This window comes from Aplidium turbinatum, chromosome 2, assembly GCF_918807975.1.
Source record: "Aplidium turbinatum chromosome 2, kaAplTurb1.1, whole genome shotgun sequence".
In the NCBI taxonomy this organism is placed as follows: domain Eukaryota; kingdom Metazoa; phylum Chordata; class Ascidiacea; order Aplousobranchia; family Polyclinidae; genus Aplidium; species Aplidium turbinatum.
In genome coordinates, this window is record NC_137473.1 from 13,223,667 (window position 1) to 13,247,527 (window position 23,861).

The following is a 23,861-nucleotide window of genomic DNA, read 5'->3' on the forward strand; positions in this document are numbered from 1 at the left end:
CAGGACACTTAAAGGCAGGCCTGGTGGACACGAAGATTGGCTTCCTTGCCTTCCCGTCCACTTAATCTAAATCTTCAATCACTGGGTGTAAGCCTGGATACAACAAACTAAACAAAAGCTGCTATTTTTTATTTGCTTCAAAGTCAGCTCCATTGAATTTAGTAAGCTTAAAAGAGAGTCCCATTCGTACTGTTCTCGTTGAGCGTTCTTTTGGGTTAGATTTTTACGAAGATGTTTTTTCTTTTTTTGTTTGTTCTTCGTTTAAGTATTTTTCTTCATCGAGAAATGTTGATTCATTTGAGCTACACCATGGCCCCAAACAATGACTAGGACAGCTAGCAACTTTAGAGAGCATTGATAAATTCTGGATTATATAATATTTCAATCGTCAAAAAAGTGCGACTAAAGAGTGCTTTGGGTTTTTAAAAACCTCTTATCAAAAGAGTGTAATTGCCTACCCAACCCCTCGTTTATAGTACCGTTCCTGTCTTGTTGTTTAGGAAGGATTTGTATGGATTGTACAGTATTGTTGTTAACTTACTGTACTTTATTGCTAACAGTATTGTCTTACTATACCTTTATTAACAGTATTGTCTTTTTCAGGCATTGTTTAAGAACTATAATTTTTATTGGCGTTTAACAACCGCCTTTTAAGTTCCATCTTCCGAAGCGGAAAATGACGGAAAAGATGGAACTCAAAGAAAAAAAAGGCAAAGTACTGACTGGTACAAAAGCTTTTGGAGCAGCTCTTGTGGCTAACATCAATCCAGGTTTTAGCCAGCACTCCAGCCATGAGCAAACTATTGCACCTGTTATGCAGGGTGATAGCAACAGAGTGTACACTCAGTCGGACCTGGCAAACCTTACTCTTCATCAGGTATGCATTTCCAATGTTAATTTCTTTACAAAAGACGTTTATTTCATTACTTTTCATGCATTCAAGTAACAAATGGCGGAAGTAGACAAAATGGCCCAGAAAAAGCATTCAAAAAGTTTACATGTAACAAAAAAGCAGCTACTAGCAGTAAAACCCAGTTTAAAGTCAAATTTAATCGAAATTGTTGCAACGGCTATACTCTGTATGGTGAGTTACACTTGAACACTTAGAGTACATTTACAGTACATACGAAGGCAACTGAACTTCACCTTTACATTTTGGAGTATTGTCTCTTATTCGAGCTTTTCAAACGAGCACAATAAGATCGTCTTTAAGAGCTTTAATTGTAAAGGTCGGTAGATCAAAGTTGTAAATCGGACTTCTAAGGTTTATCTTTGCTCTTTCCGCTTCGACTGCTCAGTACATAAATTTCAAGCTCTGCAATCAAAGAAACGACAAAAATCAAGCAACTTTGAAATCTTGAAGTGCACAATTAAGCAGCCCAGTCGAAGACAGCTCTCCATTTAGCGGTACCTACTGAATGAAATAATTAGAAAGCAAGTCTTCAACAGCAATCGAAAAACTTAAATTTGTTAGTCCCGGTGACAGAAGTTGCATCAGGGGTTCACACTCTCTGCAAGTATGTGAAACAACCGGGATTTAGCTTGAAAAGAGGCTTTCGCATTCCAAGCATCAAGCGTTCTGCAATCCAATCCAAATCCATATTTTACACATACTTTTTCAACCTAACATAAACCTTTATATTTATAGTTTCCTGTTGTTGTATGATACGTGTTGCTGAGTACTTGAGTAGCCCACTAAATCAAATGTTTATCAAGACATAGGCTACGATTATAAATTTTCCAACTCTAGACACACACTCTTGCTTTGTTGCCCTATGTTCAAATGTCTATCGCAAACAACAACATTTTTGGTCTATTCGAGTCTTTTGATTGATTCTCGAACTTACCTGCAGTTCAAAGAAGAATAATTTTATTAGAAGCAAACACACGTCACATTTAAATATTTACTTGGATGATGCAGTAAGTAAGATCTTTCAATATCGTTTCACTTGAGCACAAGAAGGGTGTTTTACAGAAACAATCAAGTTTTTAAGAAATTTGCTTTACTTGACTGAAAAATCTACTTTTGAAATTCATCTCAAAGCATTTTTGCATTTATTGTGGCTTGAATTACTGTAAGTGTGCTCACATTCTCACAACAAAGAGCACCTGAAAAAAATTAGTTTTTCATGCGAATAAAGTTGATACAGAGGCGTTTTGAATGGAAACAGAACATGGCTTACGTAATACTTACGTATTACGTAAGCCATGAAATAGAACTATTCTCTTGTATACTTCTTCTGGTCATTTTATTGTATAAGCCAATATTTTTTCATCTATAAAAGCTAGAGAGTTAAAGAGTTAATGGAAACGTTTTTGTGTAAGTTTTACAAACTAATAAAGAATAGAACCCAGAAAATATCCCCAACATCATAATAGCAGGGTTGCAAAATTCCAGGGAATTTTCAGAGCCGAAACTTTCCATGAAAATTTTGGGAATTTAATGGGAATTTTGGGGAATATTCGGAAACTTTCAAAATAATCTTGATTTGATGTTCAAACACGAAAATAATGGCCTTATACTGTTTAGATTGAAAGTACTATGTATAACTAAAATACTTACAGTAAGAACATGCAAACACATGGTTTAGTTTCAATCTGTTTTTTTTTTAAAGAAAAACAATACTGAGTCAGTTACAAAGTCATTCTAGTTGCTGCCGGTTAGCATCTCCTCCTGCTCTACTTCTTCAGATGATGTACTAATGACTGTGCTGGCAGCGTCATCGACTTCAGTCCACTTCAAGTTTTGACTTGTCTTCACACGGTTCAAACAATGCCAGGTTTGACCTGACTGACACTAGTTTTTCCGCCCTTTCATTTGCGAGTCTATTGCGGACCTTGGTGTGAGTGTTCCCAAATACTGACCAGTATTTTTTAAATATTGAAAAAGTATATGCATAATTAATCAATTATGCATAAGCTTCATTCTTAATTGTATAACACCAAGTGAGTGTTTATACAAGAATTAAAGAAAAAAAGAAATGCTTAAGATAGGTTTTTAATATTTTTTTCTGGTTGATGAAATATTTAACAAATGTTTTAAACAAAATAAATGACAAATTTGAAACTTCCCGATATTCCCGCGTCCCTCAAAATTCCTAAAAAGTTTCCAGGAAAGTTTCCAAAACTCCCAGAAACTTTTCACCCCTTTACAACCCTACATAATAGTCACCTTTTCTTTGATAAAGCTTCATTTCAATAAATTTTGAAAAGTTAGTGTCATGTTTATGACTTTAATGTCATTTTTGTTGAACCGTTGGGTTTTGTTTTAGGACGGTACGCAATTGTGCGTGTGGAGAAAATCGCACGGTACAAAGTGCAAACACATTACCAATAAAGCTCTCGTGTGAAAACTGCCTGTCAATTCGCCCCTTTTCATTTTCTAAAGTAGGCTGCTTGCTTTTTGTTTAGATTTACTTTTTCTAGAGTCTACAATCTACACTATGGTATGTTCTACCATATTTATCCGAAAATAAGAAGCAAAATTTGCATTTAGGAGGATTTTTGAAATATTTTTTGGAAGACAAGCAATTAATTTAAGAATTTCATAAATTGCTGTCCACACTGTAACTTTAGCAAGCAAAACAGCGCGAAAGTTTTTATGATAAAGCTGAGTATGCTTACATGTACTTTCTGCATACAACCTAGAACAGTGGTTCTTAACCTTTTGCCTTGTCGGCACCTCCTTGAAATTACCAACCAGTTCTCACACCCCCTCCTCGGATTGCCTGAAAAGTAATAGACGCCTACAGTTCGAAATTTTTGTTGAAACCTGCATGGCCACCTGGAGATGCGGCCTGATTTGTCACATTTTGCAGATTTTGATTACAGCTACTGCTAGTGCTTGACTGACATTTTTTAAGATGTTTTTACTTTTTGCGGTTTCCTAACGACAAAAAACTTTTTTGTTGCTTTGGGGAAGCAGTAGCAAATGAGAAAAAGTAAGTTGAAAAACGCAAAATCAGACTGTTATTGAAAAATTAACAGTCTGACTAAAATCTTCGAAATCAAATTTTCTTTGTTTTTCAACATGTGAGGATGTTAAAACCTATTGTGTCATCTGGGGAAAAGAGTAAAGAAAGCGTAAAAATCTAATTTTTAGAAAAATTTATTTAAACGTTCGCCCAAAGTTAGAAAAACCAGGAAATTTCTGCAAAATGTGACAAATATGGCCATATCTTTAGGTGGCCATGAAACCTGGTAAAACAACTTTGCTTCTTACGTCATATTATAACAAACCTTGAAATTCAGCATCCCCGCACCGCCTAGGCATAGGTCTCGCACCCCTGGTTAAGAACCCCTGACCTAGAAGGTTAAAAGCGCTAGTCCAGACCACTTACATAAAATTCTACGTAGTTAAAAGTTGTTGTTTTTTTGCTAGGTGGCGCGAGAAGGTGACGTCATGCTGATGGAGAAGCTTCTTGAACGTCTTCCTCATCTCCAGCAACGGAAGAAGAGATTGAATGCGAAAGACGAAGGAAAACTGACTCCGTTGCATTACGCTGCTAGATACAATCATTATCACATGATCAATTTCCTCATTAGCAACGGCGCGAGTAAGTATCAAAAATAAGTGGCACATCTTGCAAAAAGTGTAAACACTGTCCTTTAAGTGGTCACACCACCTTTGCATAAGATCACTAAAAATTGACTTAAAAGCGTTGGCATTTTTACAACATTTATACAAATATCATGACAAAACCAAAGCAGTCTGGGCTCGGGTTAGGAAAGACTTTTGCCTATTTTGTGACCAATGATTGCACTTTCATTGGCTGCTATACCTAATCCGGTAATTAAATTTCTAACACGTCTGACAAAGAATATGGAACAGCAAACTGGTATCCAAAAATACACGATTGACTGGATTGGCGAAAAAATGGAAGGCCTTTGCTCAGCAGTGGGCTACTACAGGCTAAAAATGATGATGAATTGTATCTGCCAACATTTTGTTCCTTTGCTAAACTTGCGTTATCTTCATTCATCACGAAGTGAGATATCTGCGACATTGCTGAATGTTTGGTTAAGCCGCCATGGCGTAATCTTGGATGATGGTTAAGCCGCCATGACGTAATCTTTTAACACAAGGAGAAAATTAAGTTTCAAAATAATTTGTGTTGTTACAAATCAAGATTAAAAATATTTTTTTACAAAAAATACTAACGTTGTTATTTATTGCATAGCATACTGCTGATTTTCGATATGTAAGCCTACAATAACTTTTGAACCACCGTCACAAAATTTGGTCCCCAAGTTACACTTTCCATTCCAAGTCTACGGATTTGTTAATCACTTATATTGCAATATGTACTCAACTCTGCTAAAACTGAAATGTTTTCATTTTTCTCTTCCAAGACGTGCAGATCAAAGGCGAAGATGATTCAACTCCTCTTCATTACATTGCAAAGTACAAAAAGAAGAAAGCTGTGGAAGTAAATGCAGGCGGAGAAGATGGGGTAAGAAAATTTGCAGACAGAGACGCGGCAGCAAGATGTATAAAACAGCAATAGCAGATAGTAAACCTATGAAAACAGGATATTTTCTTGCCAACGAGAGCTTTTCGTGCCGTCAACACCATTTATTATATGCTATGCAGCTATACTATCATGCGATGAATATTTGAGACATTCTAATGTGATATTCTGTTTACATCAATGAATATTTTATATCCTTTTACTTATTTTAGGATTCTAGTTCTGACGAGGAAGCTCTTCCTCCAGAAGAATCTTTCAGCTGTTTGAAACTACTTGTGGAACATGGAGCACAAGTTAATACCCGGGATGCCATGGGATTAACTCCTCTTCATCAGGCTTGCACAAGAGGGAATACCAGTGCCGTAAGGGAGCTTTTGGAATGTGTCGGGTTAGCTCTAGAGGTAAGACAAGCAAAGCGATACTTGTTTTCATAAAGTACACAGCTTTGAATTACATTTGACAACTTCTTCAACTTCTTACTAATAAAGCTGTAATTTAGGTAACAACCTCCAGTTTCTGTCATCCCTCACACACAAAACAGAAAATGCACTAAACATGAATATTTTATACTTTTTGTATCTTGGGACTTGTTTTGATCTTCTGTTTCGACATAAACATCTTTGCCTTGATTTTACTTTGCTTCACTTTGAATGCAACTTCTTTGTGAAAAATTGCGTTTCAACCCAAAAAAGTTTCGAGCACCCCTACAAAGTAGTTCTACGCTATCTCATCATAATTTGGTGGGATAGTCAACTCGCCTGTTATTCTGTTTGCAAAAAAACTACAGCTTGAGGTATAAGCTACCGTCGTATGTCGCATACCCAGGAAGAGCGTATCTGACCTGTTCACGTGTGTACAAAGTGTGTATCGCCAAAATACTGTAAGAAATATGTGATATCATGTTTTTTTAAAACTATCCAAGTCATGATAATGCAATGGTAGACTTCACGCTACAGTGATCATAGTAAGTATAGCCTCACACCGCTGCAGTAAGGTTGATGATGCCGATATTCTAGCACCCAAATTTTGAAGCAAAATATAGGATTTCATCTGATGGGAATGAATTTACGTAAAAGCAATGAAAACGTTTTGCAGTTTTGCCAGTTTTTGAATTTCGCAGTGGCCCTCCAGCTGTCCATATCGCAAGAAAAATCAATTAAGTAAGTCTTCCCGGTATTCCACTGCCCCTACCTCGGTCTTGGTGAGATAGTTATATTCAAGAAAGGACAAAAATGACATTTTTATGGTGATGTAAGCTCAGTATAACCCTTCTTTGTCACTCTGTTCTTAATTAAAATTACTTAATTGTTTTGCGATTTAAAACGCACTCCATTTGTCTAGTAGCCTAGGGTAATCGGTAAAAATTCGTTCGGAAAAAATCCACTTCAAAAAAACGTCCCTTTAGAATAAACCCACCCTGGCAATATTTATCTAACGAATTTTTGCAAGAAAAATTTATTTACCTAGGTGGATTGTTTTCAGGAAGATCTTTTCGCGCAAATATTTATCAGCATTCGTTTGGTGGTATTATCAAGACAAAAGCTAATTGGCGTTTCGCTTTATGGCCTTCAGGAAACTTGGTGTTTATAATTGCCAATTCAGTTCTAAAAACTTGTTATAGCGCTGTACGACAGGTTTTAAGTTGAGTTTTAAAACTGATTCCTAAATTGCTTTTCGCTAAAGTTTAGTAGTCCTACAGAAGTTACAAAAGTTTCGGCCTACTAACAGAATATTTGTGGGTATTTCTTCATAAATTTTTGAGCAGCAGCTTAAGCTCGAAAAAAAGTTTAAAAGTATAAAAAAAAAAGTAAAAGATTGCTTTGTAAAAATAAAACTCATAGCAACAAAGTCAACTTTATTAATTAAAACTTGCAAGCCATGCAACAATGTTTTTGTGCAAGCTCAGTGACTTCAATTAGCCTCAATCAATGAGCAAAAAATAAAAATAAAGCCATTACTTTGCTTGACAAACGCATGTTTTTCTCACGACATTGTAAACGCGTAAGAACAAAAATAAATACCGCCATAACCTAACACGTACTGAAAACTAGTGGATTAGTAACTTGATTTTCCTGGAGACCTAGACTACGCTTTGTAGTTTACTCCTTTATTCATTCCTTTTAAAATGTCTCATTATTTTCTGGAACGGACCAAAGCATTCCAGTTCAAGAACTCTTGGTTAGGCCACTTATTTGCCAGAAAGCGGTTGTGGATATGTAATAAAAGAAACTGCCAATTAAAAAACATTAACTGAAAAACTTGCCAATCAATTAAACGTTTGTCTTGTAAACAGTTTGCAGCACTTGCCAAATTCTGTCATATGCTCTATTTCTACACTATCCTCAATTTTATTTGATGTTTTTGTGCAATATTCACGCCTAATGCTTGCAATTCTGTGACATCTCGCAAAAAATTTGAAGCAAGGCTCAACTAAAAAAGAATAGACAAGAAAAATTTTTAACTTTACGTAGCCTATAGGTTACAGTAAATCTAGCCATAACCACATGAGTCTAAGTAGCTACAGTATAGATATCTAATCAGTAGCGTTGACAAGGGGGGCCAGAAGGTACTATTGGATCTGGGTACGAGATGATTTTAGGGGCCCGTATCCATTCCGAGGGTCAGGGGAAAGAGATCACCTCATATTCGTTGGATATTGTGTGTTTTTTTAAGAAGCGTCTGAATTTGGGGCCTAAGAGTCTCATCCGAGACAGCTCAATCCGTCATTTTTACATTGATTCAACGTCTGCAGACTTGAATCAATGTATCAATACTCATTGAATCAATGTAAAAATGACGGATTGTGCTGTCTGGGATTGGTACCGGGCACAAATTATCCTCATTGGCCCTGTATCTAAATGCTCTTGTGTTAACTATCAACTGCCGTAAATTTTACTCCTACACTCAAAGGTTGAATTTCAAATAGGCCTACTATTTTGTTTTTGATAACGTCTACATCTCAAACATCAACATTTTATCTTTTACTGTGAATAAAAACTTGTTTTTTGGCAGAACGATTCATGTCTATACTGTATAGTATACACAGTCGCTCATAGTCCAACTTGAACAAAAGTAGCGTTTAAAATTCCGTAAAAGCAATGCATAAAAACGTTGAAACATAGTAAATCAGAGCCAGATTCGGCCGTTTTGTGACAAGTGAACAAATGAATAACATCAGCCCAGACCCAGTAACTTTATTGCTATGTTTTCTGTTTGCTCAATGTAAATGCCAACTGTTTGTTGAATATTGAGGTTGGTTTCATCTTCTGCACGGGGTGAACGAATATTTACCTTAAAAAAGTCAACAAAAATATTCCGCTTTCGACTTTTTGAAGTATTAAATTTTTACTTGAATCTTTACAATGAAAAATAAAGGAAATTTCACTTTCTGTCAATCACAGCAAAGTTGGACTGGGTTTTGTTTGATCTTTTTTTGTTTTGTTTTAAGTGTCTAGTCGACAAATTAATGAATGTCGATGATTTTCAATCGTAAAATGTTGTTGTAAAAGATCTAAATTGTTTCCTAGTTTTGGTTGATTTCTTCAAATTGGTCATTTATTCTTTATGATACTACTTTGGAACAGACGTAGTTTAAAGCAGCAGTATATCATTTAAAACCTACAACGTTTGATTAAATTGTAGACAACAGATCATCAAGGTATGACCGCTCTTCATCTCTCCTGTTTGTACGGGAAGAGGACTATTGTGAAGATGCTTCTGGAAGCTGGAGCTAATTTAAGATGCAGAGACAAGGATATGACGACTCCTCTTCACTTGGCCTGCGCAGAAGGAAGTATAGAGGTAAACACTTTTAAGAATTGTTTGAAATTAATTTCGAAATAATTAATTTTCTTTCTCTCTCTTCTAGTAAAAAGTTCCAATAAACTTCGAAGATTACAGACTTACACGAGGCAGTTGACATTACTACAGATTGTAATGTTTTGTTTTTATTTCACAACTAAACCAAGTTACTGTAGCCAACCTAAGTTTAGCTTTTATTACCTGTTCTTTATGATTTGTTGAGTGACATTTGTTAGTCAGATTTGAAACTGCATGCTAACACTTTATAACCAAACTTTTCAAACATCATGTAATGAGCTACTGAATTACAGTAAGCTATTGTATATCTTTGGCTACACATTTCAATAGCTGTATAAGTTTACAGCTGAAAAATGTTTGCCAGCTGTAAATGCTTGAAGTATTGTTTAACCTCTGTGTGAGTATTCTCAAAATCTTTGTTTTGGGGATTGTGGGAACAGCTTGACTAATATTCAATTGTCAAACCTCCGACGTGTCATTGCCTGCAAAATACTGTATAACTTAATCATTTCCGCTTCATAAAACAAAAAAGAAGTCACACTTGTTGACGCCATGAATTTAAAGGTATAAGCAGATTTTACTGCACTTTGGTTCCGGTCGTAAATTGTCATAGTTATGATTGTAAATTGTTCAGGAGCATGTTCATTGAAAACCCTCCTTGCATTTGTAACCTACATCAAGTATACATGTAGTGATGTAAATTGGAGCAAAAAGGCAAGTTCTTAAAAACTGTCTTTGTTGTCACAAAGTAAATGGAAAAAATTCAACCTTAGCTTTGTTGTTGTCGTCAGCAACAGCAGCACATGCTGAACATCTGTAAACTGAATGGGAAAAAAATCCTGTCTTTAAAGTCAAGATTGTGTATGAACAAACATTGCGAAACGATATGTTTAACCTTCGTACACTTTACTCGGTTGCTCAAAGCTTTATAGCTCAACTTCGCTTCAACCATTATTAATATTTGGTTTCTTTGTCCAGCTACTTTCTGTTGATTGCACCACGTTTTTCTTTAGGATTACCGCTTCTGCAGTAGGCTATTATAGTTTCGTCTAGTTTTATTCACTAATACACGGTTTTATGAGCTTAATGAGGATGAAAACCGTTTAACATTCCAGATCTTTGCATCTCCACGGATTTGATTTCTGCCTTTTGTGCTATGAACAAAGTTCATAATGTTTAAATCATGGCGACCTTTATACACACTACACAGGCCATGTCAATGGTCACCTTAAAAATTGACTGGAGGCCAACCTGTTAGGCCTAGTAGTCAAAATCGTTAGTATAAGTTGACAGTTTGAGTATTAATTAATCAATATAGCTTTTTGTATATCTTGTGTGATTTTAAGCTACATTTGTGCTACTGTTACCAACTTACCATACATATGATAGACTAGATTTTGGCTCTTGTGCCAGGAATCCATAACTGTCTCGCAATACTGATAATAGGGAAAGATTTGTCAGTTTTGTAACGTAATATTAGGAGTTTAGCGTTGGTTTAAGATTTAGTGATCACTTTTTAACAATTTGGATTCTCAAAACTATCATTTGAAAGGGATAGGCTATTAAGCCAATTTAGTTAAGATTTTAAAATCGAAGTTACATGGGCCTTTAGTCTGCACTTTGGCAAGGCCTGTGCATATAGATCGCTATGATTTGAAAAAAGTTATAATTATAGCCTGCAACGGCTGTTAGGAATCATTCCAAATAGTGTATTTTGGTTATCCTGTGATTTTTTTCTCTTACGGTACGTTTCAATGCCAAACCTAGTTATGATTTAATATGTTTCTTCTTAAATCAAGCACAATTTGAAAGTCTTTCTGGTAGAATTCAAGTCTGAATCAAACCGCGAATCACTAGACAAGATAACAAGGGTCATGCATTGGGACACACTTGACTAGACGAGTTTCAAACTTGTTAGAAATTTGGCAAACTGTTAATGTGATGCTGAAGTCGTGTTCTCTTTGGTTCTAAAAAAAACTTGTTTTCTTAATCAGATGCTGACATAAGTTTTAATTCCACAGATCTGTGACCTAATTACCGCGTCACGTTTCCCCTTATACGCTTTTTTGGCTGTTGATGTAATCTAGTTTGGTTTGCCTTGATACATCGAATTTCTCTGTTTTTTTTTTCAATCATTTGTTCATTCTGAAAGCAACATTACCAACTACTAGCCGTTTAAGTGAGAACCTTGTCACTGCTTCTTTTAGGCTTACACGCAATAGGGATCCATGGAGTACTTTTGGATCAGGGCCCGATATTAACATAGGGGCCCGGAAATTTTCAGGGGGGCTGAGAACAAATGAAACACTGCATATTTTTTAAAGTTTTATTGCGTTTTTAAAGAGATTTTCTTTGAGAGAGCGGGATTTTCATGCGTACCGGGACCCAAATTATCTCAACGGCCCTGCTTGCATAATGCATATCAAAAATTTCAACATGGTAGCCATCGGATTTTGAAGTATCAAGTAGCTTATGTTCACTGTTTAGCTCTTTATTGCAAAAATCCGGAAACATCTTAACAGCCTGTTGATTTAAAGTTAATTTGCTCTCTTCAAATATTACAGATTGCTCAATTTCTTTTGGACAAAGCAGACAGGATAGCAGAATCCCAGGACGAACCAGCTTACAGCACAATTGATGAAAGCGGCAAATCAAACAACAATGACAGCAAAGCCCATCGAAAACAAAGCAACAATGGCCTTCATAATCGTATCATCAACCCCATTAAGCATTTGGAAAGGTTGCCAACAAGTGGTTCTTTGACCATAAAGAACTCATCACAAAGTAAGTATTGTTGTTGCATGTAACAAACTATCGATAATTTCAAACATAACTAAGAAATTACTTGCCCCGAGTGTGAAATTCTCTGACTTTCTTTTGTCAAAGCATTTTGGCTTACTGTTCAATAATTTCAATTAATTGTCATTTTTGTTGGAGTGAGTGCTTATTGTCTCGTAAAGTGTTCGGCTATTTTTAATCGTAATCAAACTCAGTATATTATTATATAAAACTTCTAGGCTTTTTTTTCAGTCAATATGAGTCAATTCGAAACTTCTAATGTTGTGTCTGGAGCTTCTTGTGATTTGAATCCGGCGCTTTATGAAAACACATTTTTGACAACACAAAATTATAACTCTGGAAACTAAAACAGCCTGGCTTTAGCGACGCCAAATCAACAATTGACTAGCGCTCCAGAAATTAGGTCCTACGTTCATTGTCCAATCTTGTTTTGTTGTCCACTAGTGGAGGTGATCAATTTACTTCATGCAGCGAGGATTGTCTTCACTCCGTTTTTCTATTTTATTCTGTACATCGCATCTTCCTCTTTCAATCCGTGTACCCTCATCCTCTGCTTGTTGTTTCCGCATTTTTTGGATGTTAAGGCATCTTCTTCCTATCTAGTATCTAAAAAATAAATAAATCCTTGAAACTACCTCAAAGTTCTTGCAACTTTGCAGCAAAATTTGTTCCAAACACAGCAACACTTAAAAAACGATAACATTGCCTACCGGTTGATGTAAAATATATTTTTTTTCGAATTACTGCATAGAATTTAAACCTACAGCTACAAACAAATTAATGCATGAGTAAAGGAACATAGTAGACCACTTATATGCTCATTATTTCCTTTATTTTAAATTAGACTTCCTACGTTTCTGATTTGTAATAATCAATTAGAGAAGATGCGCAACACGGAATGAAACGTGTTTAATTATTCAAATTGAAGTCGTTTTGTAAAAAATCCACATTTAGCTTCTCATGAAGTTGTTCTTTTAAAAATAAATTGTGTCTTTTCAGATAAAATTTTTTAAAATATGAAAAAAATTTGTTTTTTGTTTATGAAAATTGCTTTGGTTACTTTGAAATTGACAAACTAGAAAAAATTCGAATGGATATGGACCGATTTACTGCACTTTGGAAATTGGTGACATAATAATAGTTTGCCTGAGATGGTCCAAACTTTTTTTTTAATTCTTGCTCTAAGTTGTGTGGTACCTTGGAGTGATTTATTTTCTCTTTTTAGTGCGTCAGGAGCATAGTTTGCACTGTGAATTTGGTGCTATAAATGCTGTTATTATTATTATTATTTTAGTTTGCTGTTTCTCTCTTTCGGTACCGAACCCAGGACTGTCAACTTGCTAGTTCACTTGCTAATTCACTTGTTAGTTATTTTACTTGTTCACTCAATAGTGTATTTGTTAATTCACTTTTTAGTTCACTTACTAATTCACTTGCTAGTTCACTTGCTTGTTCACTTGCTTGTTCTCTTGCTAGTTCACTTGCTAGTTCTCTTGTTAGCTTCTCTGCTTCAGTCCTTGCACTTGGGTTAACGAGGCTTGGCAATTGAATTTATTTTAACTTCCAGAAGGATCAGGAGAACTTCTCCAAGATATCGATGCAGACAAAAATCTTCCTCTTCATCTTGCAATTGAAAACGGTCATCTGGAGGTGGTAAAATTTTGTGTCGATCGGGCGAAGCAAACAGGTATTTTTTTTATACAAAACAAATAAGTTATGGTAGACTAAGTTTGTTTATTAGTTTGTAGTTGAAATTCGCTGTGTTACATGACTTTGTTATTGTAATTTTCTTATTGCCTTTTTTCCGTATGAACTTCACCTTTCATGTTTCGGGACTGACTGAGGGTTTATGCCATTTGACTTAACCATGGAGGGCGGAGGCTTGGTTTGGTTGGTTTGGTTTTGAATCTTTATTCTCGGACTGACAAAGCCTTGGTTGGTTATTCCTGGTAGTTTCGCATACTTGTAGAGGCTCTTGACGCAGGGTTGGTTACCGAGATTGGCAGAGTGAAGTTTTCGATTGTTGAACTGTTCTTGCCGGGGAGTTATTCCATTCACTAAGTGCCGCTGAAAATGGAGAGCAGTCCTGAAATGCGTTGCTCAAGCGCACACCCCGAGAGTCGAACCAGCGCCACGTGATCTTGAGTCGAGCGCGTACCACTGAGCTAACGGGGCGGACAAGTACAGTACACAGAGAAGCTGTTAGACTGATATAACAATTTTACTCTTGTTCCCCACGTTATTGCCGTTGGTTGAAACCTGGGTGAATACGGAAAGTTTAGTTTTACGTTTAGTAGTTTTTTTTACCTGACACAACTATGAACAAGGCAATGCATTTCGCCATAAATACACATTCATCTGAAAACGACCTGGACCAGACACCAAACAAACCTCTGCTAATGTTTTTGTACTTTGGCATATGTTTGAACTGAAATAAAAAGTGTTACCATTACCAGTAAGTTTGCTCAAATTTAACATTGACATTTTTATGAATGCAGGTTTGGGAAATATGATACAGATTGCCCGTTCAAGAGATGACTCCTGTCTCCATCTAGCGGTTCAATCAAACAGCTTAAGCATTGTGAAATATCTACTCAATGAAGGAGCTGAAGTGAATGCGAGAAATTCCAGCCTTGTGACTCCGTTACTGCTCAGTGCTCAACACAACGCGCATAACATTGTGAAATATCTTTTGGATAAGTAAGTGTATGATTGAGACCTAGACTTTGTGTTTAGAAGATGAAACAACTAAGTATTGAACATTTCTTTCGCTTTTCGGAGGCTGAGTGTAAAATTTTAAATGTTTTTTTGCAAAATCATCACCACGATCAAATGTTTTTCAGTTGGATAATGCCATGAAGCATGAAATATGGCAACGTTTTTCATATAAAGGTGGTACTGCTAATTTGCGTTCATCGAAGACATTCATCATCTAATCCCTTAACATAATTTATACACAAATCTTTTTAGAATCGTTTTCTTTTCAAATTTTTAAAGTTGTTTTCATCTCTTAAAAGCTCTGATGGTTGGTGATTGCTAATTTATAGAAGAAAATAAACCATCACTGTGCCAAAAACCGTTTTTTAAGCATTGTACCTAGAATTTCCTTCAAACATCTGTAATGTAACTTCAGATATATCGTGTTTGATATCCTTTCCCAATTGTAACATGATACCCAAAGGCTTATCCTGTATCGACATAACCTATATCACAAAATTTGAGAGGTGCCTGAGTTTTCATATGCACCTGTAGACCTCAAATATCGATATAGACTCAGTTTGTAAATTAGCAAAAAATGATTACAAATATAAGTATTGGTATCATCAATGTATTATAAATATTAAAACTACAAATATCATTGTCAGTTAAAATGTAATGTAGGCTAAGTAAGGTAAACTATTAGTTTTAGTAGTAATATTAAGGATATCGACATTTGTATTATTGTAAGAGTATTATTTCAGTGGGGCGAACATTGAGCTGAAAGATTCGGACTTTATGACTCCCTTGATACTCGCCTCACGCTATGGGCATCTTGAGACCATCACGTGGCTCTTGGAGTACAATGCCGATATAACTGAAACCGACAAAGACGACAAGACGTGTCTGATGTGGGCAGCGGAAGAGGATAGAACGGACGCCATATTGGTTCGTGCAAACTTTTTTTTATTAGGATTACGTCAACTGTTTGCAGATGAGGAAGTAAATATTCTGTTCTTGTAAAATCGCTTACTGCAGGCCTATTTTTACTTTCATATAAAAAAAATATTCCTCCAGGTTCCTAAATTCTTGCTTTTGTTTGACGTTTATTCTACGTTATTTCAGCAATAAGGAATAACATTCGTCATCTAGAATGAATTGTTAGTGCTGAAAATTTTCGTAAGTTTGATAGAACACTGAAGCATTTGAGCCGCCTGATTTTTACATTTATTGATATCTTTGAATTTCTCAGCTTCTATTACGCAAGAACAAAATGAAAATGATGATCGAGGAGCGAGATAAATACAATAACACAGCTCTGCATTTGGCGTCAATGAAAGGCCATACCGATACAGTGAAGGTGAGTTTTTGAAGGATTGTTTTGTTAAAGCTTTATGTTGATTATTATGTAGAAACATTGCTCTCTGTGAAGCCTTGCCATTTTTAATGCTGTCACTTTGTCATAGTTGCTATAGCTGCAAATGTTTTTTGGAGCTGAGATGTGCCTGTATTGCACTTCAATACCAAAATTGGTTCTGCGTCTACCGACGACTGTTGACTTTAGAATCAATGCAAAAGTATAATTTTTCTTGTTTGGAAATAGATTCTTTTGGAAGCCTATGACGTTTACGTATAACCTTTTATGAGAAAAGCTCGAAATACTGAAAGTGAAGTTTTTTGGGATTAGTAGCCGAGACTTTACTTTTTACAATTCTTTACCATCTATGGATAGAGTAAATAAATGCAGTTTTTAATTTTCTACATCAAAATTATGTTGCGTTTAGCTGCTTTTGGATCATCGGGCGTCAGCTGATATCAAGAACGACGACGACCGCACGACGCTGCACATGGCCGCCGCACACGGCCATGACGTCATCATACCAGAACTAGTTGGTCGTGACAGATCGATAATAAATTCTGGAGACGAGGAATCAAACACTGCTCTCCATCTTGCTGCGATTGGAGGAAATTTAAAATGCGTAGCAGTGTGAGTAACTGCTGAATGTGGCCATCACTTGGTTCATCTAGAATAGACCAACTTGGAGTTTTATCTGGAGGTTCTAATTTTGTGATTAGATTTGTTCAGATTTTGTGCGAAAAACTTTTTTTTGGTTAGAATTACAACCAGAAACTATAAATTTCAAACCAGTACAGTGTTTTTTTTTTTTGAATTACGAAATTTAGTTGTTCCATCGGATAGATATCCGAGTTGGTGCTGAATGATGATCTACCAGCAAAGTGCAGTCTGAAATCAAAATGCTATCAATGCTAATAAATAATATGATGCTAAAATACAAAAGTGACCATAAGACTTATTTTGACTGTTCTTGCCTTTTTGATTGCAATTGTTCAAACCGCTTAGCAGAAAAATCTAACATGATTAGACAAACTAATCCACAAAATTTTTCAGACTGATCCAATCTGGAGCAAACATTGAGATTCGGAATGCTCGTCAATGGACTCCGCTGGACTGTGCTGCTGCGTATGGCTGGGTGAAAGTAGCTAACGCTATCCTAGAAGCTGGAGCCAGCGTTCAGCCTAAAGGAAAAATTAAGGTAAGTAATTATGATGTGCAGTTTTCTTGACAATGTCAAAACAAAAATTGAGTATATTTTTACTAGAATTAAACCACAATAACTTGTCAATGAAAGTATTCGTGTAAATCTCAGTAGGTTTTATAAATGGACTGAGTTGTTGAATGTGAAATGGTTAACAATTTGTAGTCTGCTCTCAGTGTTCTGGCCAATGATGTTGAAGACATGTAAATAAAGTGATTGAGTAGTTTTTTGAAAACACCATAGTTTCTTTTTTTTTACTTGCACAAACATCACACTGTTCAAAGATGATGTAAAACAATATTTCCGAAAAGGAAAATCTTAAAGAAGATTCGCATCTAAAATCGTAATATGAATTTACGATAGTTCCTATTCTTATCAATGAGTAGCCCATGTTTCTTAGGGTTAAACTTTGACAGAACATAGCACTGTACCTAAATTCACACCATCTTGCAATATAAAGGTTAAACTATGAACTTTCAAAAATAACTTTTACATATATCTAAATTGTCTATTTGTACAGATGCAAGCTTACAAGGTAATAACATGTAATGATCACTTTTTGTTCCAAGCAATCACATCGTTTTACTGCTTATTGCATACGTTCATGCGTCATCATCTTGCACGTTTATACGTTGATGATTTGTTTTGTCATACTGTGACTACCCTATCATGCTTGTTGCATTTTAGGCATATATTGTTTTTTGTTGTGATGGTCAGAAATAAAAACAAACTGAACTGAACATTTCAAAACCATTCGGTTTCAAAACCAAACATTCAAATTTCAAACTTCAAAATCAACATTTCAAAACTATGTCGGCAGCCGTGGCCGAGTAGTTAGCGCGTTGGGCTCGCAGTCGAGAGCCTGCATGTTCGACTCCAGCCACCCGCACTTGCTGTTGTTTCTCTGGGCAAGAAACTTAACGATAATTGCCTCTACCTAGTGATCGATTTCGAGGAATGGGTAGTACCAAATTTAAGTCATAAGTAAAGTAGACAACCGGAAAACAGACATTGCCGTCGGCTGCAGCGTGGGTCAGGTGTACGTCGGAAGGCGTACATCGATGCATAGCGCTCAAGTCCGCTTTCCCGCAATGCAGGATAAAGATAAACAAACAAACAAACAAACAATTTCTATGAGTTTTAGTAAAGCAGATTTGAGGTCTACTAGGCCAACTTTACCTGTTACTTTTAACTACAAATGAAAGACATAACTTTAAAAACTACTTAGTCACATGTTTAAAACAATTTTGAGATGATGCAAGCTGTTTGCTAAGTGGTTAAGCGAGCTTGCACATTTTACAAAAAAAACATTTTTGTGACTTAAGTAGTTTTTGAACTCAAATCTTTATCAGCAGAAACACTTGTTTAGTTTCCGATGTTTTCAGCAGAGTAGAGACGCACAACCTTTTATTTTGTTTCATCTTTTTTCATTTCATTATTTTCGTTTGCTTGACAATAACTTCAAACCATTGAAAATCTACATATCCTTTGTGAATAAATTTTGTGTAACTTTGATAATAACGCGTTGATTTAATTTATTTTAAAATTGTAAAGGAGTCAAAACCAGAATCTGTATAATCAAAGGCAGCGTAAACAATAGATCTCGCCAACGCGACCACTTTGCTTGACAATGGAAACTGGTCGCATTGTCGAGTTTTGTAAAAGTTTTTGTAAATTGTTTCAACTTTTAAAAGCTTGATAAATCAGACCGTCAAAAATGGTGTATATTTACGTTGAAAATCAATCAATGTTTGTTCTCAAGGTTGCACCGTTACACTTGGCTTGTCAAAGAGGTCACGTGGATGTGGTGAAGTTGCTGCTGCAGTGGAAAGCGGATGTGACGTTTCGGGCTGCTGACGGCAGGAATGCGTTGGATTTTGCAGTGGACTTTTCGCAAAAAGACTGCGTGCTTGCCCTCATCAAACACGAGACGTGGCTGCAGAGCCTGAGAAACGCAGTGATCAATCCTGTCACAGGTTCGAACCTTGAACAGAGCAAGATAATTTATTTTTATTAAAAACTTTTGGGGGGTTTGTGATTGAGCTTGCCATAGGAATCATGTTAGTCCTTACTTCACTACTCAAACAAATTTCTCTCACGCTTTACAGCTTACGAAGTTTGCTACTTAACGCGTTCATTAATGTGCGGACGTATCATGATGATACTTTATTGTAGCCTACGTTTCAGATATGTTACTAAACATCACAAATAACATTTGCATGGCAAAGGTACAAAAGTCTGTTTGATGTTAAAAAATCTAACCAAGACAAAATGTTATCTTATTGTTTACATTTGCGTTTTCCATCAGGGCAACTGGTCACTCCAATGAGGAAACTAATCATGAAAATGGAAGACATGGCCCTGGTTGTTTGCAACCAATGTATTACAGACAATGGAAAAAAGCCTGAAAATGACGATTTTACGGTATGTTTCTTAGCTGTTTTCGCACATTTTTTAATTTAAGTCTGAGGTGAACGAAATCTAGAGCTCAAAATTAAAAAACTAAACTCATTTTCAGCAAAATTCAGAAAATCAAACCGTTACTACGTAATTTTGGCACTGGAGATAGAAACAGTTAAGTTTTTGACGCGTTTTCTGGACATGACTTAGGTTTCTGCATTTTGCTTTCTGTACTTTTTAGGGTAATAAAATTAATATAGAGAAAAGGTATTGTCTTCGAAAAACAATCAATCCAGTATTAAATAATACTCACAGTGCATAAATTTTGTTTACATACAATTATAGTAAAATGTGTAAACCATAACTTATGCCTCAAAGCAAACAAAATCTTATCAGTAAATGTCGCTCTTATGGAAGTCGCGCTGATGGTCCTATCGAGCTGTGATGTCGGTCACTCGCTTTTGGGAGTTGTGCTAATGATAAGAAGGCATAATTAACTGATGTATCATTGACCAGATCTCTCTAATGTACGAACTTCTCGACGACATGTACGCCAGCACTGAGTGGCTGGAACACGTAGAAGAACGATCAAGACCAAGCTCAGCTCATATCTACGACAACCTACTCCTGACAACGAATGAAGATAACCCTTATGCAGTAAGAAAATGTATTTTTCCTTTGGTACAATGAATTCATTTAAATATGTTGGTGGTATCAAGGAATGGGTGTATTATTCTATTTGAATAGGAGTCTAAATGCCTCCTAATGTCCCTGTCAAAGTGAAATGGGCATTGGGGGTTTTCGTTTTATAACGACTTGACTTACTTTGTATATCTAAAAAACTTGTATTATGTAATCCACAAATGTTGGCTATTATTATTTTTTTTAGTCGTAGGCTACTCGTCACACACAGAAAAGCTGACAGCAATGAGTGAACCTACGTATTTTTAAAACAAGTATTGCGTTGTCACATCAACAAATAAACTTCCCAAAGTTTAGAAACTAAACTCATTTCATTTAGGTTGTACGTTTTAAGATTTTTATTTTTTAATTAGATTGACCAGACTTTCTAACCATTCTTCTCTTAACCTTTATACAAAGAAATAATTTAAAATTTGTTATTTCATAGACTACTCCAATTAGCCTACCGTAGGCTACTTCACATGTAATAATGTTGACTTGATATGTAACATACGAGCCCAGAAACAGCACATAAGTATCGATTGTACTTTTACCAGATATACAGCTATTACAAGGTAAATGAATGAATTAAAGGTTGTTTTATTATTTTTAACCATTGCCTTGGTCTAATGCACACATTTCAGGGGCGTATCCTCAATGGAAGCAAGGGAAGCATTGCTTCCCTTGTCTAAATTGAAAAAAGAGAAAATTATATTTTTTAGTAAAATGGTTTCGTAATTTCTTTACCTGAATACAAATTAGAACGGTTTCTAACTCATGTCCCCGTATAATTTCAGCTCGGTTTTAATTTTAAAAAAGTTGGAAGCTTACGGAAGCGAAGATTCGTATCGCTTCCCTTGCTCTCGTTTTTGCTGTACTAAGAAACAAGTGAGAGACTAAGGAAAAAAAGCAGAGCAAAGTTTGCGCGAGTTACCTTTCTTTTAACTAATCCACGGAAGCAACTTTTCAATCGCTTCCCCGTCGCAGGGTTACCAGATTGGCCAAATTCCACAAATTAGGCTTTTTTTAAATTAATTCTTTAAAATGCATAATAATCAATATTTCTCAAATATTGTAACCTTACCACATGAAACCATGTTCACCATTGTTCAATATATTATGTTCTATACTTGTTTAATACTCGTAATGTGGCGGATTAATACTCATCCACTACAGTCCTTTTATACTTGCTATTTTTCGGGCTATACTTGCAGAATTATTTTTGATACAATTTCTTGAAATCCGCTACAAGTCATAAAATGTATGTACATTTTATTATTTTTAATAGAAACAGGTAAATATATCCATTTGGCCTTTTGTCTAATATTTTCCTTGTTTTTGGCCTTTTTTTGTATTATTTTTGTTTTTAGACTTTATCATAGTCTGGCAATTCTGCTCTATTGGATATTGCGCCCGTGGGCTAAAAATGAAAAAATTTAAAGCGCTGTTATGGTTATAATATCAGGTAAAGCAAAAGTAAGCAAAAGTTTGAGCCAAATGTTGGCTTTACACTGCTATCCTGGCTGGATATACTTTGGCATCAGACAGGATACGTGAGGTCTAGGCTAAACTTGACGGAAATGAATTCTGTCTTAAGCTACTATCAGTAGGTAGTTGTAGCTGAATTTTTGGTGTTTTCCAATTTTAGCCGCATTTTTTGCCACCTTTAATAAGTTAATAGCTGTTTATCTGCTTATAAATTTTATACAAATATTACCCTGAAAGCAGTGCCGGATTAAGGGGGGGGGGCGGACTGGGCTGAAGCCCAGGGCCCCCACTTTCGGGGGGCCCCACCTCAAAGAAAAAAATCTACTAATTTTTTTAGTTGCACAGCTCGAGATTACTGCTTTAATTCGTATCTCAAACAAGCAAGGGCGGCTCACCCATATGTGCTGCGGTGCTGCAGCACCCCTGCCCACGGGAGTGCCCAGCCCCAGTTATTCAATTTTTCTTCTTTGTTTTTAACAAAGAACATATTTGATACTTTCATATCCGAAAATGGTACGGATTATGGGTCAAAGTTATGATAATGCTGTCAATATGAGTGGCAAGTTTAACAGTCTTCAAGCTCTTCTGCGCGAGAAATGTAGTGTAGCTCATTATGTCCCTTGCACAGCACATTCACTTAATTTAATCGGTAAATGTCCTGTAGAAACATGCCGTTCTGCCGCTGAGCTTTTTGAATTGTTGCAAAGTCTTTATTCATGGCTCGTCTCGTCTACTCATCGTTGGCAAGTCTATCGAAAATTCCTAGATGGTTTGCCTGTTTTGAAGACATTATCTGATACAAGATGGTCAGTTAGATATGATGCAGTTCTTCTTCTATCGAGTCTTCTAAAGTTCGTTGATACACCACAGATTGACACATTCTTCCGCAACGGAGTTCTACACTGACAGGTCCCACCTACTGCACCGGGTGGCAAGCCGAGGGCAAACAAGAAGGTGATCCGCTGCATAGGCGTAGCCAGAGGGGCGATAGGGGCCGTGGCCCCCCAAATTTTCCAAGTTTGGATTCCGAAGTTGAGCCCTTTGTTGAAAACATAATAAAGTTTGTAGAAATTTATATCGTTTTCCAAGACATCTGGCTATTAACACCCCCAAGGACTTGATTTAGACACACAGAAAGACACCAATAAATTTTGCAAATCGTAAATCGCGTAAAATTTACGCGATTTACGTTTCTTTGAACTAATTTGTGGAAGCGATTTCAGAAGGCTTACTCTGTTGGGTTTTTGTGTAGTTATTGAGTTTTTGTGTAATTGAGTTTTTAATGTTCTCTAATTTTAGCCGCAGTTTTTGCCCGTTGGTGTCGAAGAGCTATCTTTAATAAGTTAATAGCTGTTTATCTGCTAATAAATTTCATACAAATATCACCCTAAAAGTGTTTTCAGAAAGCGCTATAATCCATTATTTGAGTGTAATTTTTCAAAAATTTTCCGGGAGAGCATGCCCCCGGACCTCCCTAGAATACGCGTGCCTTCGGCACGCTCTAACCCCCCTACCATTTTTATTGCTTCAACCCACCAGGATACGCCACTGCACATCAAGTAGCGATGGCTTTAAATCAAACACTTTGTTGTTCTCTTCAATTCATCAAATATTTGGCCCCCACCAACATTTTTTTCTGGCTACGCCACTGGTCCGCTGTTTGGGGCTCGGTGCCACAGATAGCCTACATGCAACTGGGGCCGTGTCGTAGCCCCACTCCACCATTAATTTTCAGCGAAAATGTCACTTGATAAGGGCCCCCACTTTCAGTTCAGCCCAGGGCCCCATAAACCCCTAATCCGGCCCTGCCTGAAAGTGTTTCCAGAAAGCACTATAATCCATTATTTGAGTGTAATTTTGCCAAAAAATTTTCCGGGGGAGCATGCCCCCGGACCCCCCTAGAAAACACGTGCCTTCGGCACGCTCTGATCCCCCACGAGTTTTATTG

At 36.3% G+C, this 23,861-nt stretch overlaps 1 protein-coding gene across 1 annotated transcript in view; it reads left to right on the forward strand.

The window, feature by feature from the left end:
* Window positions 1-688: 688 nt before the first annotated feature.
* Window positions 689-23,861, forward strand: part of LOC145765433 (uncharacterized) — a 35,031-nt gene continuing 11,858 nt past the window's right edge. The window contains exons 1-15 of the mRNA XM_082577253.1: window positions 689-877; window positions 4,382-4,556; window positions 5,353-5,453; window positions 5,684-5,872; window positions 9,114-9,272; window positions 11,855-12,074; window positions 13,657-13,776; window positions 14,588-14,789; window positions 15,551-15,734; window positions 16,039-16,146; window positions 16,571-16,773; window positions 17,197-17,341; window positions 19,107-19,320; window positions 19,653-19,768; window positions 20,261-20,401. Coding sequence (XP_082433379.1) covers window positions 689-877; window positions 4,382-4,556; window positions 5,353-5,453; window positions 5,684-5,872; window positions 9,114-9,272; window positions 11,855-12,074; window positions 13,657-13,776; window positions 14,588-14,789; window positions 15,551-15,734; window positions 16,039-16,146; window positions 16,571-16,773; window positions 17,197-17,341; window positions 19,107-19,320; window positions 19,653-19,768; window positions 20,261-20,401 — 2,466 coding nt within the window. The remainder of the gene's footprint in view (window positions 878-4,381; window positions 4,557-5,352; window positions 5,454-5,683; window positions 5,873-9,113; window positions 9,273-11,854; window positions 12,075-13,656; window positions 13,777-14,587; window positions 14,790-15,550; window positions 15,735-16,038; window positions 16,147-16,570; window positions 16,774-17,196; window positions 17,342-19,106; window positions 19,321-19,652; window positions 19,769-20,260; window positions 20,402-23,861) is intronic.